This window comes from Arachis ipaensis, chromosome B9 (genome assembly GCF_059453495.1).
Source record: "Arachis ipaensis isolate K30076 ecotype BB chromosome B9, ASM5945349v1, whole genome shotgun sequence".
NCBI classification, from domain to species: domain Eukaryota; kingdom Viridiplantae; phylum Streptophyta; class Magnoliopsida; order Fabales; family Fabaceae; genus Arachis; species Arachis ipaensis.
This window is the reverse complement of record NC_142444.1, coordinates 160,415,540-160,431,542: the sequence shown is the minus strand read 5'-3', so window position 1 is coordinate 160,431,542 and position 16,003 is coordinate 160,415,540. Positions and strand designations below refer to the sequence as shown.

At 36.2% G+C, this 16,003-nt stretch overlaps 2 protein-coding genes across 3 annotated transcripts; one reads left to right on the top strand and one right to left on the bottom strand.

Moving 5' to 3' along the window:
- Positions 1-1,565: 1,565 nt before the first annotated feature.
- On the bottom strand, positions 1,566-3,108 carry LOC107616088 (reticulon-like protein B1). Of its 2 annotated transcripts, none has more exons than XM_016318087.3 (5): positions 2,699-3,108; positions 2,439-2,619; positions 2,217-2,358; positions 2,062-2,131; positions 1,566-1,974 (listed from the first exon to the last, which is right to left on the bottom strand). In XM_016318087.3, exons 1-5 carry the CDS (start codon positions 2,907-2,909, stop codon positions 1,814-1,816), a joined length of 765 nt encoding a protein of 254 aa, XP_016173573.1. In that variant the 5' UTR covers positions 2,910-3,108; the 3' UTR covers positions 1,566-1,813. The 2 variants fall into 2 exon arrangements, with proteins under 2 accessions (XP_016173573.1, XP_020966972.1); XM_021111313.2 differs by having other exon boundaries at positions 2,217-2,361; positions 2,699-3,097.
- Positions 3,109-13,230: 10,122 nt separating this feature from the next.
- Positions 13,231-14,619, top strand: MAKR5 (membrane-associated kinase regulator). The gene is made up of 2 exons (XM_016321944.3): positions 13,231-14,232; positions 14,320-14,619. The coding sequence occupies exons 1-2, from the start codon at positions 13,422-13,424 to the stop codon at positions 14,397-14,399; spliced, it is 891 nt and encodes a 296-aa protein (XP_016177430.1). The 5' UTR covers positions 13,231-13,421; the 3' UTR covers positions 14,400-14,619.
- The last annotated feature ends 1,384 nt before the right edge of the window (positions 14,620-16,003 follow it).

Sequence of the window (16,003 nt, the reverse complement as noted above, 5' to 3'; positions counted from 1 at the left end):
TAAAAAAAAATAAAATTACTATTTGTATCCACAGAACATGAATTCCATATAACAAAATTATTTAAACACTAAAAAATCACATAAAATTTTTAAATTACCCTTATCATCATCCGCATCATCCACCCCCTCCTTCCCTGTCTCGCCCTCACCTGAGTCAAACTCTGAGTTCAAAAGCACCACCACCTCATTTCTTTCATCACCATCACTATACCTCCATCATCATCTTCTTCACATAAAGCAATAACAACAACAACAACAATAGTAAAAGCAAAGAGAAAAAACGGTTCTTCCCCCTCACTGAACAGCGTCGACAACCATGGTGGCAGTGACACCCACCGGCGTCGTCGCCCTCTGCTCCTTCTCCAATCTCTTGCGCGCTCTCTTCCTTCCAGACCAGCGACAATGACAGCGACGGACTCAATCAATGGCGGCGATAGAGGCGACGGAACCGGCAGCAGCAAGGCACAACGGCGACGACAACTCCCCCTTCCTTGGTTCTGGCTTGCATCTCCTCTTCGGGCTCCCTCAACAATAGCGACGATGATGCGATAGCGGTGACGAGTCCCCACGTTGTCAGTGCGGTCTCCCTCCCCCTCCTCTTCTCTTCTTCTTTCTCAGGTGGGGGTGTGTGTGTAATGTCTCCGTGTGTGAGTTTTGGAGAGAAAGGAAGTGGTGGCTGGGTGAAGAGGGTTAGAGTTAAAAAGGTGGCTGGGTGAAGGGCGTGGTGGTGAGATTTGAGATTAGAAAAGTGGTGGTGAAAATAAGAGTAATTTAGGGATTTTAGGTAATTTTTTAGTGTTTGGATAATTTTGTTGTGCGAACCCATATTTCATGAGTACAAATAGTAATTTCCTTTTTCTATGGGTAGATATGTCAGCGTCTTTAACTTTAGTGAGTAGAAATTATAGTTTACTCGCGAAAATAATATAGATAATTGTTTCGGATTCGATCTTCGGGTCATTTCTCAAAATGGTTACCAAACTCGATATTTCTAAAATTGGGTCATTTTCACGGGCCAAAGACGAATGAATAACTTTCCTAATCTAATATTTAAATTCAAATTCATCTCTTATCTTAGCTAAACAAAGATAAGATAATTATCACAAATTATATAAAGGGGAGCTAGATGTACTCACTCATCCCACACACCTTATACCTCTCAAATCCATTCTGACTTAGGCGTTGAAATATCTTTGCAATTACCACCCTACTGTTCCAAGACTATCCGACAATCGTCTCATCTCGCAAGTCTCCGATCTATCTCACAACCCATATCAGAGACTTCTAGTAGAATAACCTTCCCACTATTGTCATTTTCATGTTATATATAAGAATGAAATAGATAAAATCAATTTTTAAGAAGAGAGCTACTTTAGAGTGGCTGGTATCATGTGAGTTATTAAGAAAACGGAGGAAATGATAACGAGATCTATCTCGAACATACAACATGGCAAGTTAAAATATATTATAGAGCACCAGCTACTAGTATTAATTTTTCTTTTAATTTTATTTTTATTCCTCTCCCTTTAGACAAACAAAAACAATAGGAATTTCGTTATCCTGGATATATAATGACATGCTCTTACATTACCTACATGGGCAAAGGCTATTAGCTATTAGCTAGCTAGGTGGTTAATTGTACCGTTGCCATGTCATATAATTAACCTTCACATTTAATTTATATAAGATAACTAATACAGAATGAATCCAAGACAATCCTCCGAAAATAAATCCTGAAAAGAAATTTGGGATCTGAAGACAGTATGAAGTGAGAGAAACTTAGAAGAAATATATATGTTTTTATTGTAATGAATTAATCCTTTTTGAACCCGGCCACTGGTATCTGGCTCAAGACCTTAGCATCTAGCACCGCATATTGCTTCTTGATCTCAATCATTGCCTTCTCTGCTAGTGCATCAATCTGGTCTTCATTTTTCTCATACACCAGTGGCAATGTGAACAGTAATAGAAAGCCTGTGTATCATTCATTCAGAATATTAATGACGATATATATGTAGGAGCAAATAATGCGTGAAAAGAGTGTCTCGATAATTAACGTACATAAGTAAAACAAGGTGAGGAAGTTGAAGCAGCTCCCAACAAGTGAGATGAGCCACAATATACCAACAACCTGGATGGGATATGACATGCATAGAGAAAGCTTGAATAGAAGAATGCATTAATTAATCTGAATGAGAAATGAATAAATTACGTACGGTAAGGAATTTTTTGATATCTCGGCCAGTTCCAATTTCTCGGAGAAGAAGGAAGGCTCTGTTAATTTCAAATCTCAGAGCTTTGACTATGTGAATAAGGCAATCCTCGGGGATTGCGACTTGTGGAACTTGCACGGGGGCCCTACTTAATTATTTGAAGAAATTAAAATAGAGTTCATTATAAGAAAGAAAGAGAAAGAATTGGCATATATATATACATACTTGTGTATAAAGACAGAAGCATTGGACCACAAGAAAAGAGCTGCGAGAGATACAATGAGGAAATGGCAAATGAAAGTGATGAGGTGGTACTCCATTCTCTCGAAGAAAAACCACAACATGGTGCCGGCACCAAGTACCATCCCTGAGCTTCTCTTGTTCCTCCATAGGAATATATCAGCCGCTGCACCACGTACAACAAATTTGTTCAACAACTAATCCATCAAAATATTAGGATCGGATCTGAGTTAGTCATCAGTTACCCTTTCCAGCTCCCAAGACCTTGTGGACGGGCTGTTCGCGGCCGAAGAGGCGGTTAACCTCCGCCTTGTAATGGATCGCCTTCTCCTTCGCCTTTGCCTTCACAGTGGCGGCTTGGCGTGCCAACGCCGGCCTCTTCTCGTCCTCTGAGCTAGACGACGACGATGCCGATGAAGAGTCATGGATCTTGTGCATCAACGATGATTCCCCCATCGATATGGATTATTATTACTATTATTATTATGATTGGAGAATTATGAGATGCACAAACCAAAAGGTGATCAAAGTGAAACTGAAAAGAGCGAAACAGAAGGAAGCTAGAAAAGGATAGCGACTTTGGAGCCTCAGGTTCCGACTTTAGTTATGGTTAAGAATGAATAACGTAACCGATCCTTCAATGCAATGTAATTTAATTTCATTTTTCTTTCCGAATGAATGGTGAAAATCTTATATAGTGCATGTTTGTTCATTATCACTCAGATGTCTTTCCTTGTTTTAATTTAACCTGTTAATTGTATCGTCCACGTTTATCTAAGAAAAATGCTAGGGCCAGCAACTTTTGTGATATGTAATCATCAAATAGCTATTAATGATAGTTTTAATGGTGTGAGATTGATATGAGATTTCATCCAATGACTCACTTTTTATCATGGTTCTGAAAACCGAACCGGACCGGCCGGTTCAACCGGAAAAACCGGGAACCGATCACCTAGCCGGTCCGGGTAAGGCCAGAAATCGTCTGGCAAAAAACCGGGGGAAAAACCGGTCGAACCGGCGGTTAACCGGTGAACCGGGAGAACCGTCCGGTTTTTTTTGCGGTTTTTGGAAGGGAAGTTAAAAGATTAAACGGCATCGTTTTGGCTCTTTTTAAAAAAAAAAAAAAAACGCCTAAACGAAAGGAAGCCCTAAATCCCCTAATCAGTTTCCACCTTCCAGAGATCACCCACGGCCCCAAGCTCCAGAAGGCAGAAACCACCCAAGCACAGTTCACCACCCAGTCACACACAGCCATCAGCCTCTTCGCAGTCGCATACCCACCAGCCCACCACCACCAAACGAGCAGCCACAGCAGCGACGATGTTGACCACCGCAACCACCACCGTCGTTGCCGAGCTCGCCTCCTCCTTGGTCGTCGCCGAGCTCGCCTACTCGTTGGTCGTCGCCGACACCGCGTCCTCGCCGTTACTCGCCTCCTCCTAATCTACTAATCCGGGAAGCCTGCCCCCAAGCCTAGCCTCCACCACCGCCTTGTGCCTCTATTGCCGCTGCGCCATTCGTCGCACCGACCCCTGTTCGCTCTCAGACTCACCAGTCGCAGGCACGCTGTTTCTTCCTCGAGCGTCCGTCGTCTTCCTCTTCCCCTGGAGCTGTTGCATGCCTGCATACAAAGGATTTCTTGATTCTTGTAAGTGAAAATTTTTTCAAATAGGCACCAAAAACTGGTTACAATTTGCTAAAATTCAAATTAGTTTGATATTTTTTACTGTGGTGGGTGGTTTTATCAAACAGGAAGAAATGAATTATATAATATGCACTTGACTTAGTATAGATGCACAATGGGTAATCCCTTGAGGGACATTTATTTATAGACACAATTTTATGTGAAAGATATTGTTGATATTGATTTATCTTGACATGCTTACTTGCCTTTGGATATTGTTAAACAAGCTAAATGTAGAGATTGATAATTTGTTTTCATTATATCAGGAAGGTCATGAGGAAGCTCAAGAAGAGTTGCCTAAGAAAGCAAAAATCTTCTTTAGTACTGCAGTTCAGAACTGGGATGCTGACTTTTATGTGAAAGTTGATGACAGTATTGACATTGATCTGGGTAAAGAGTGTTTATATTTTGATCTCCTTATATATAGTGTGTGTGTGTGTTTTTTTTTTTGATAAGCAGTTAACTGTTTTTTTTCCAATATGAAATTATTGACACATTTTTTTATATGTTGACTGGCCTAACAGAGGGATTAATTGACCTTCTTAACCGCCGCCGCGGTCAGGATGGGGCATATATTGGATGCATGAAATCTGGAGAAGTGATATCAGAAGAGTACTTTGTGAATTATGATTTCATATATTTTATTTCATGATAAGTTATCCGTGCCCCTTGCCTGCCTATGGTTATGCTTCTGTTTGTTGTTGGTTCTCCTTCACCAAATGTTAAATATGTAACCAAATACAAGTTGAATCTTGCCAGTTTTGGATTAAGCTTATAAGCATCATTTTGGTTGCTTTTCAGGGGCAAGGCATGGTATGAGCCTGAATGGTGGAAATTTGGGGATGAAAAGTCGTAAGTGATATAACTTTCTATGGAAGTTTTTGTTTATTAAAGGAGAGATTTAAGTAGCAATGGTTACCTTACTGCAATTACCTTGTCATACCTTGTCATTTATGTGCGTTTTGAATATTGTCATTTGAAGTTGTTTATGACCTTTTAATGATAAATTATGTATTGTACATTTTGTGAAATTGTTAAATTTTGAATTTTATTAATTTCAAAATTATTGAATTTAACTTTTTAAAATTATGTATTCAATTTTTTATAATTTCACTCTATATATTAAACCGGTTCAATCACGGTTCAACCACGGTTGAACCATTAAACTATTGAACCAGTCACTTGACCGGTTTGATGACCGGTCCGGTTCTCGCAACCTTGCTTTTTATTGCTGGCTACATGCTGGCCAGAATTTAACAAAATTTTTGGTCCCTAGACTTTTTCTTTATCTAATGTGTACTCTATTTTATCAAATGAATCTAGTTATACATTTAATTATTTTTATTAACTAAGTTTAATTAAGTTAGTTTAAAATTAAACCAACAAAAATTGCTCATAGATATGCACACCATACACACATTTTTTCTTTCACATGAAAAATAACCTTTAAAATTTGTTACCATAAAATTTTATAATTTTAAAATATTTTTTTTAATTTTAACACTAAAATTTTTAAAGTTTTTAATTTGATATTACAGTTTATTTTGTTCTTTTTATTTTTTTTCTATTTTATTTGTGTAGAATTTTTATATTTTTATTTATAAAGTGACGTATTTTTTTATTTTATGTTTATTGTCAAAAAATAAATAAAAAGGTAAAATAAAAAGTTACATAATTTTTTTTTATTTTTTTAAAAAATAAAACAATAAGAATTATGGGAGTGTGAAACAGAAGAAACTATGAAAATAAAAAGAAAAAAAAGGAAGACAAGAAGGAGGAAGAAGATGATGATGATGGTAACGATGATAATAAAAGAGGAAAAGAAAAAAAAAAGTAGAGGTGGAGAAAGAGAAGGTGATAATGAGAGAGAGGAGAAAGAAAACGAAAAAATGCTCATACTATAAGTTTTGACTTGGTGGAGAGCGGTGAGAGCGGGGGAGAGTCTGATGAGTCTTTGAAGGTGGCAAATAGCGACGTAGCCGGCCATGCCGGCAGAAGCAATAAGGGGAGAGCGGGGAAGGGCATGCATCAGGTGAAAAAAGGAGGGGACTAAATGGGACAGTAACAAAACTTAAAGTCAAAGGGTATCGTTTAGAGATAAAGTTGTTGGTGTTTCGAGAGTTTTGGAGGTTACTGATTCTCTTGATAGGGATAAGATGGTTACAGTAGTTAGGTAAGTAAGGTGACTCGGAGATACCAACTGTGACGTTCACGGAAGAAGCAAAAGCGATATTGGCAGAGCCCTACAAAGATGCCATTGTGATCAAAGTTCTTGGAAAAAATTTTAACTATACGGCGATCACGTACAGGCCTGGAGAATCAAAGGAGGATATGAGGTACCAGATGTCTATTTCTTAATCAAATTTGATCTCTTGGAGGATCGAGAAAAGGTTCTCCTTGGAGGACCGTGGATGATTACTGGTAGTTATGTTGCGGTTAAACTTTGGAGTTCTTCATTCAGACCTTGTGAAAACACATTTGGGTCTACCATGGTTTGGATAAGGATCACAGGTTTAAACATCTACTGTCAAGAGAAAGCCATGAAAATGATTGCGTCAGCGGTTGGAAAACCGATCTACATCGACTTAGCCACCAGGTCCGCGGAGAGGAAAAAGTATGCAAGAGCATGTGTGCAAATCAACTTGGGACTTCCAGTCATAAAGAGAATTCAAGTTGATGGTCGTATGTATGACATAAAATATGAGCACTTGAATTTAATTTGTGAAAAATGTAGTTGCTTTCGGCACGTAACAAGAGAATGTCTGAAAGAGAACAACAATGGCATTGAGAAAAATATAGCTGCTTTGGGCACGTAACAAGAAAGCACGGTGAAAGAACAAAATTTGCAGTCACTATTTTCGGTGGATAACAAGAAAATGACGGAAGGTAGTCAAATCCCAATAAAAAATCAAATTTCAACTTTTGAATTTGGAATTAACACCAAATCAATTCCAATTATGGAGAAGCATGGAGCAGCGGATCTTATACATGATAATTTGCAAGAATCACACATGAATAAAGATACTCATGCAAAAGAGGGTGAATGGGTTACAGTTAGTAGAAAAGGCAAGGAGAACGTAGCAATATACTCTAACTTGGTGAGTAAAAAATTTTCTCTTGAGCCTACTAACATGCATGATGGATCCTCATCAAATGCAAAGGTGAAGTCCTCATCAAATGTAAAGGTGGGGTCAAAGAAAAAGAAAAATTATCCATCCACCCTTGGCTCTTTGGGAATAGCACAGGTGGCTTTCAAGGATCAGAGCACTCCCTTTTTCCAAGCAGGGCACAAAAGGCAGCGTCCTATTTCGCTTCAAAACTCACCTATTGAAACATTGTCAATGGATTCTCGAGCACAAAAGGAGCTTGATAAAGCCGGTGCAACAACAAACCCCAAGAACCAACCTCAACAGAAGAATGATGGTTTTGTGGCGCAAGTTCAAGAGAAGAAGCTTGGGGATAGGGACCCATCAATGTGAGGTAGGATGATTAAACATTCTAATTATTTAATTTATTTTTATGAATTGTGATCATTTAAATATTATTAGTTGGAATGTAAAAAGGCGTATTTACCTGTCAGATATCTTGGCATTTCTCTAGGGGCGAATTCGAGGGTGGTCAAGACATGGAAACCAGTGATTGATAAGGTAGAAGAAAAGCTAAGTCTATGGAAAGCAAGTCTCTGAATAAAGCAGGTAAGTTGGTTTTCATTAAATCTGTTCTTAATAGCCTGCCTATTTACTATCTCAACTTATATAAAATGCTGAAAGCAGTAGCAGACAAAATAATATCCTCACAGAAACGCTTTTTGTGGAGTAAGGAGGACAGGAGGGACGGGATGCCTCTAGTGAAATGAGAAGTTATACAGGCCCCAAAAAGGCAGGAGGTTTGGGAGTTGGTGACGCAGTAATTCGGAATACAGCGCTCCTGTTCAAGTGGTGGTGGAGATTTTCGAAAGAGGATTGTCCACTTTAGAAGAAAATTGTATGTTCCTATAATAACATGAATCCTTCTGAGATGATTTGTGATCAGCTTGTACCTACAAGAGAGGGTCCTTAGAAGGATATTTGTCAATTACAAATCAGAGAGCCACAAGTGAGAGAGAAGATGATCAGAGGCTTGGCTATGGAACTAGGGGATGGCAGGATAATCCGCTTCTGGGAGGATAGCTGGTTACCTTGTGGTGTTCTGAAAGTGACTTTTCCAAGACTTTTTTCGGTCTCAAATCTTCAAGGATCTGTCATAGGGGATTGTGGGTTCTGGGATGTGTTAGAGTGGATTTGGAATTTCCAGTGGTGACGAGAGTTATTTCAATGGGAGGTAGAACTATTAAACCAGCTTCATGCGGTTCTGCAATCAGTGAAACTGATAACTGAGAGAGAGGACAGAGTGATCTGAAAATTTGATAAAAAAAAAGGTATTTGTTCTACTAATTCCTTTATGTAGGTATTGCAGGCAGAGGTACTTCCCACGGATATCACAAGCTATAGTTTCACTAGTACTATTTGGAGAGGATTTGTCCCACCAAGAGTTGAGTTGTTTACTTGATTTGCACTGGTTGGTAAGATGAATACAAGGGAAAGACTGTGTAGATTAGGTGTTATTGGCCAAAATGATAACATGTGTGTTTTATGTCATAAATCTATTGAAAGTGCTTTTGACTTGTTCATTGGTTGTGAGCTCACTTGGCAGGTGTGGTGTGCTTGGTTGTTTGCTCTTGGAAGGATATGAATTATTTTAGGTACGCTCAACACTATGAAAGTTGAACGGATATATCAACGAAAAAGATGGAACAGAAGCGGTGGTTGGTTAGTTTTTTTGCGATCATCTAGACAATTTGGCTAGAAAAAAATTGATAGAATCTTCAAAAATCAAAGTTTAAGTGTGGTGGATATTATTAACAGATCCTTTACAAATCCTATGGTTATTGATGGCAATACTAGAGATTGTTATTTTTAACATTATGAATTTTTATTTCTTTTCTTTTACTTTACCTTATTGTGTTGAACTTTTTTATTTAAAAAAAAATAAATTATTTTTAAAAAATAAAAACTTTACGAGCTAAAGAGTACTCTGCTTTTCAAACATTATGAAAAGAAAAGAAATAAAAGAAAGAGGGCTTGGTTAAGATGTATGTCGTAGCTTGTTTGATGAGAATGCCGTGTGTGTGAAGAAACTGGTAATACTCTGTTGGTGATTTTCCATTGTCATCGATTGATCGGAAAGAAAAATGCTTTAACAAGGAATACAAGATGGATAACGACCACACAATAGCAATATTCCACTACAATGCATAATATCAGCATTTTCCCAAGTTACATACTGCTGCAGCTTTTACTCTATTTATCTGTAGGTCACTAGGTTATTCACTTCAGGTTCACATCCAGAAAAAAAATTTAGTTCTTTTCTTTTAAATAACTTTTTCCATTTGATATTTCAACATTAATGTTTGGAAATTCGATCGCATCGGATTAGACCGATCAGACCGAGAATCGTCTAACAATACAATTCGATCCGCAATGCAAAATCGTCAAATTAAAAACGTTTGTGAATCGAGAAAATGGTAGGGAATTGGTCGATCGGATCGAACTCGAACCCATTCGATTTTCTCATTTAAAAAAATAGCAAAAATAAAAAAATGAAAAGCAAGAGGAGCAAGGGTTCTGATAGTGACAATGAAAAAAGTAGGATTTTGAGCATTGTTTTGATCAGATGGAAGAAGAAATCAAAAGGGTCATTCGTTGATCCATAGTTCATGGTTTCCAACCCATTTACAAGATCAGTGCACTGTTACTCTACATTGGGAATAATGGGAACTTGGCTAAATCTAAATTTATTAAGGAAATTGGAATTGATATTAGGATCCATTTTCAAAGGCATGAAAACTGACTATGATAACAAACAAGTAAGGAACTTGAGATTCAAAGAACTGCACAACACGGTAGTACTGCAGCAGCAAAATAGGGTAGTTTTTTTTTTTTTTTAGAAAATAACAAATAAATACAGAATACAAAAGAGAGAAGCGTGGATGGACGCTTTTTATTTTTAATATGGAGGAAGGTATAGGATGATACAGCATTATGGAGAATAGGATGTGGTGTCAGGAGGCTGAAATCGAACCGAGAGATTTAGATCAAGGAATTCGGATTGTCCGATTAAAGAAGATCTACAAAAAAATATTTTTTTAATAAAACGCGGACGGTCCGTTTTGATTTTTGATAAAATAAAAAAAACGGTGGGTCCGTTTTCTTTTAAAGGAAAAATTAAAAAAAGACAAAAATTGTTAACGGAAGGTCTGCTTTCAGTTTTTAAAAATTAAAAAAAAAAACAAAAAGTGTAAATGGAGGGTCCGATTTCATTTCAAATAAAAAAAAAAAAACAAACTAATCGGATGGTCCAATTTATGATCAACGAATTTTTTAACAAAAAATTCGGACGGTCCGATTTTTTTCTGTCCTACACCTGTGTCTAACACCTGTATACATAATATCCAAGCACAACTCACACACTCTTCCAATATAAAAAAAATTAGCCGTGGATGGAAGCTGGGATATCTACTATGGAAGCAAAATAGGGTAGTTCTCTTTTTATTAAGATTGTTTTTCTAAGATTTATTTTATTTAATTTAATATCTCTTGAGAGAGGTTAGTCATTTGGGTCCAATAAATTTTTTTCTTATTATGAAATTTTTTTTAAGATTTATGTAATTTATTTTTTTTTAATCATAAGATAGACATGTATTTAAAATACTAATATAGATAAATTATAATACATAAAACCTAAAATAAAAATATGTTAAAAGATACATTGTGGTTAAAAGAAAAAAAAACTTTGAAGAGACTAAAATTTTTTAATTCTTAATAAATTTAGTTTGAATTTAAAAACTATAAAATGCCAAAATATATTAATCAAATGATTATAGTTATAACATAATAGTAATATAATTTAACATTCTAATTAATATAATAATAAGAATATAATTTAATTATTAGTATTTATAATTTTTGTGTATTTATTTATTATTTTATATATTTTTTTATAATTCAATTATTCCAGTTAAATTATGATTGAACCGATTAAAAAATTGAACTAGTGAATCAGTTTTTAAAATAGTAGTTCAATCATTGATTCGATTTTCAGAACTTTGATCAAAATATTACTTCTTGATTCTTTGCATATGATTATTCCTTTTTTCTCCTTTTACTTTCTTAGATTAAATAAAGAAAACATCTCATTACTTTTTATAATAATAATAAAATTAAGTAATTAAATTTTTTTAGTCAATATCAGTTAATTTTTTTAAAATAATTGTATTTATTTTAAATCTAAATTTTAAATAATAAACTCTTAACTTTAAATTCTGAATTATAAACTTAAATTTTAGAATTGACTAATGTTAGCAAACTACAAATTATTTCCTATATTTCTCTAATAATAATTATGAGAGAATTTTTAGAGGTCTTCATTTTTTTCTTTTTTGTTTTCTTTTTTTATTTGTATCTGCTGATTCTGATTATTCTATTGAACTGTTATTCACAGCTAATAACACCTTCCACAACTAGATACGGGTCTAAACCTATGTAATTCCTGAAAACTACTCGAATACTGGACTATTAGTATAGTAGACTACAATCGTAAGAAGTTATGCAAGCTATGGTAATATTGCATGGCATAAAAGGGTTTATAGTAGGCCTCGGAATGTTGCTTTCATTAGCTGGGATGTGCAAATTGTTTAAGAAATGTGCTAGAAATAGGAGGTGTGGTTAACTTAATCAGGGACATCAAATTGTGTTGCATTCAGTAAAATCAGCAAGGGAGTTTTACTTTCTTACGCACAATATTGTTGAATTGACTGACTTCAATGAGCAGAATCATTGATTTGGACGCGAAACTAAACCAATTTAGTCAAAGTATTCACATTGTTTAATTATGCCAGAATTCGAATGATACTGGCTAATTACTTAGATTTTCTGGTCATGCATTAATTAATACCCTATTTTAGTAAGGTCTACATTAAATCATGATGCGAGTAATAGAAATTACATTTTCACTAATAGCTATAACTTCTTATCTTATTGTAAACATTTGATTCAACAGTGAAAAAGAATACCTTGGATTGGATTCCAACAAGAATAGACTGAAAATTCTTATTCATGGACTCACATTTTCCCTCAAATTTTATACTCACACAGAGTCACACTTTATGGAAGCAGTTTTGTAATGCATAAAATAAAAGTGATAAGGAAGAGTGCAAGACTATCCAAACCAAGATAACAAGTCAAACCTTTTGTAGCAAAAAGACTTTGGACCATCGTGCTCATTCAAACCACAAAACAAAGACTTGGACCTCTTCAAAACTTAGGAGTTAGGAGGGTGGGGTGTAAGACTATTAAGATTGGGGTCCTAAAAGCAACAGGACATGCGTGACCCCAGCTTTGAACCTTTTTTACCCTTTGCCTTTTTTCCTTGTAAAGAAAGAAGTTTAAGGACCGTTCCATTTGTGTTTTTATTTTCCATGTTTGTTTTTAAGATTTTGTAAACGTAGAAATAAAAGTCACATTTTTTTATAAAATTGGTCTAATTTTCTGACTCATATTTCAGCTTCTTTTTTAATTTCTAAATAGCCAATAGGTCTCTCTGTAAAGAAAGAAGAAAAGGAAAGGTTAAAAAGCAGCAGGGAGACCTTTGCGCTCTTTTTTATGATTCTTCTCTTTTCATTAACCCGTCTTTTCTCTTTTTTTTTTTTTTTTCTTTTTTTTCTTTTATCTTTTCCTTTTGTTACTACAATACTACTTACTACCACCTCTCTACCCTTTTTGGAAGTTTCCCGTCAGCATCCTTGCATCATCTTCTACAAATGTAGTGCAAGACTCGCACTACTTTTTTATTTTTCTCCTTTCTCACTCTTTTTACATGTGTTACCAACTACTATTGAAAGGACAGTTAAATGTAGTTACCTGAAATTTATAGTTATTTTTCTTATATTACTAATAAAGCACTTGAATAAACATGATTTAATGACTAAATAGTATAAAAATATAAGGAAAAAAAAGCGAGTGAGGCATTAAGGGAAGAGTTAAAAATAATAAAAAGAAAAAGAAGCAGCGTGTGATGAGTGTCTAAAAAGCAAAAGGGAGACTGGTCTCTCTGATTCCCCAAGCAGGCAGCACATTCAATGCTCTCTAGTCTCTCTGATTCAACCATCACCCAACATCCCTCCCTATAAAACCCACCCTAAGCTCGAAACAGTTGAGTACTCTCTCTCTCTCTCTCTCTGTTCTTCCATGGACTCTCTGAACTTCCTCAAGTTCTGGAGGAACAACCCCAGTCCAATGACCACAACAACAGCACAACCTCATCTTGTGGTTGAAACCGACATTGAATCCGACGACGACGAAGAAGACTCCTTCTTCGACTTGGAGCTCACCCTCCATGACATGCAAACACCAAAACAGACCAAACACGACACTGATGATGTTCCCTCCATCTCCAAGCGAAAGGTGCTCCCAATCGAGCCTATTTCAAAGCCCCAATCCCCCATTGCTCTCCTTAAATCCGCTCCCAGCTTCAGAATCTTCACCTTCAGGAAACGCACCAACACAATGCAAAAAACAGAGGACAATCCACCACACTCTAGCGGAAGGCTCCACAGTACTAGTAAGGTTTTCGCGCTCAAGCTCCATGTACAAGACTTCCATAGCTGTTCTTCTACTCCAACACTCAGCAGAGTCAACAGCACAAGAAGCTCTGGAGCCAAACTTGGAACCGAGCAACCCAAAACACACAGATTTTCAAAGGAATCATTGCAGAAATACTTGAAGCTCATAAGGCCTTTCTATGTCAGAGTTTCCAGGAACTATGGTGACACCACGGCGTCGCCTACGGTGGCCTCTGTTTCTTCAGGAAATGCAAGACACAGTAGTTTTCCGGCGGGGATGAGAGGTGTTTCTAGGCATCTGGGGAAGAGCAGGTCATCGCCGGCGGCGTTGGTCGGAGTCGGTTCTCTGGCCAGCAGGAGTGATGATACTCTACTGCTGCAGCATGATGGGATCCAAGGCGCCATCCTTCATTGCAAGAGGTCCTTTAACTCCCGAGGTACTTAATTGGACTTTAATTTCCTTAATTAATTAATGATTGGTTTACTTAAGCTAATTATGGTTTTTTACTGGCTTTGTTTTTCAGATTCTTCAAACGCTGATTGTGTTGAAGAAAGGTCGGTGCCTTGGATGAGGAACTCCTTTGAAGACAAACACGCTCTTTAAATTTTGAAAATTGAGATCTGCCAGGAAAAGAGAACCCTACAAGATTGTAATTAATGGTAAGAAAGAAAAAGAAAAAGTAGCAGCTACTTAGAAACCAAAGATGGTGGTTTTGTAAAGAAAGAATGAGATTAAGGTTTAGTGTGATATTAGGGTCTTTCTTTCTGTTGGTCAATGTACACATTGATGGGCCATGATAAAAAGAATCTAATTTTATCTCTCATGTCAGATTCTCACTTTGTGCCATGCTTGATGTTGCTACTCCGTCATGGAGATCTTTGGATTACATAGCTATCAAATTCAAAATATTCAAAGCAACCTAAATTCCATTGATTTGAGTTATATTAAATATAAAATCATGGAGGAGAACAACACTGCTGTTTGTGTATAAATACTTATTATGTCAGTTTTTGGGTCCCTGAGTGAGTCGCAACTCCCAATAATGAATGCGTATGGCATTTGTATTCAAATAATGGACTGATAGCAGGTTGTAGAAGTTACTGTTAAATTAATGATGGGATTGTAGAGAAATTATAGAGGGTAGGCATGGCATGGGTGTGAGATGGTTGGTGCATCAGATACATATATAATCCAAGTGACCTCATATATTGGCAGAGAGTGGCTTCTGAAAAACTTTAATTTGATCAGATGAGAACAGATAGGAGAGGGGCATGCAGTAGCTAGAAATAGTAGCCCTTGCTTTTGTAATGGAAAATTAAAGTAGATTTACTAGTTAGCACCAGAGACTGAGGTGGTAATAAAATAATATATAGAAGCAGCATTGCATTTGGGCTTGCATCATGCAACAACTGCAAAGGAATTGGATTCATCAATGCTTCTGAATATTGCGTGGTGTGGTTGGTTAGGTGATTTTGTTTTCCATGTATGACGAAATAGCAGAACCAAGACTAGCTAACTACTCCCCAGCATTTGCAAACAACGTACCTAACTACTCCAGTCCAGTCAGTACTCTTCATATTCCTTTAAAATGAACTCCATTATCTACTTACTTATAATTAACAAAAGTTGAATTCTCCAGAAGAAAAGGAATGCTTATCACTTACGACAAGTCAGCGCGCGCACAAGAGACAATGCAAATACCAAAGCTAGGTTCTTTGCACCAACTTATATTATGATATTTAACCTAGTGTTAGTTATCTATCATAAGCTATTATTAGAGGATACAACTAACATAAGGTGTAGGTTCTCTTAAAGATTGAGGATCAGAAAATCTACGTGCTATGCAATGCAATGCACCCATTGAACATACACTGTATCATAAACATCGATCCAACACAATTTTTGTCTTCCAAGACCTTTAGATTTTCTGTGTTTCCGATCCTCACTTATTCTTATTATAATTGAATTGATTTAATTATTTAATTTTTATTATTAGATGAGATATAAAATTTAAGAAATGACGAGTGTAGGATCCAAAATTAATTTAACCACGTTTCATCTATGTATTAGTACGTAACTAGAATTAGTTACCTTGATGTGGAAGAATAGATATATAGAAAAAGGAAATTTTTATTATATTTTTTTATCCTGATAAAACTTTTTTTTTTAAAGTAAAAAATTCAACACACAAGGTGGAGCATTAAAGA

Excerpts from the sequence above, each read along its gene's own strand:
- LOC107616088 (XM_021111313.2), bottom strand. The coding sequence starts at position 2,909 with ATGGGGGAATCATCGTTGATGCACAAGATCCATGACTCTTCATCGGCA. Across the intron at positions 2,620-2,698 it reads GGTCTTGGGAGCTGGAAAGG|CGGCTGATATATTCCTATGG; the intron begins GTAACTGATGAC and ends TACGTGGTGCAG. Across the intron at positions 2,362-2,438 it reads GCTTCTGTCTTTATACACAA|TAGGGCCCCCGTGCAAGTTC; the intron begins GTATGTATATAT and ends CAAATAATTAAG.
- MAKR5 (XM_016321944.3), top strand. The coding sequence starts at position 13,422 with ATGGACTCTCTGAACTTCCTCAAGTTCTGGAGGAACAACCCCAGTCCA. Across the intron at positions 14,233-14,319 it reads GAGGTCCTTTAACTCCCGAG|ATTCTTCAAACGCTGATTGT; the intron begins GTACTTAATTGG and ends TTTGTTTTTCAG.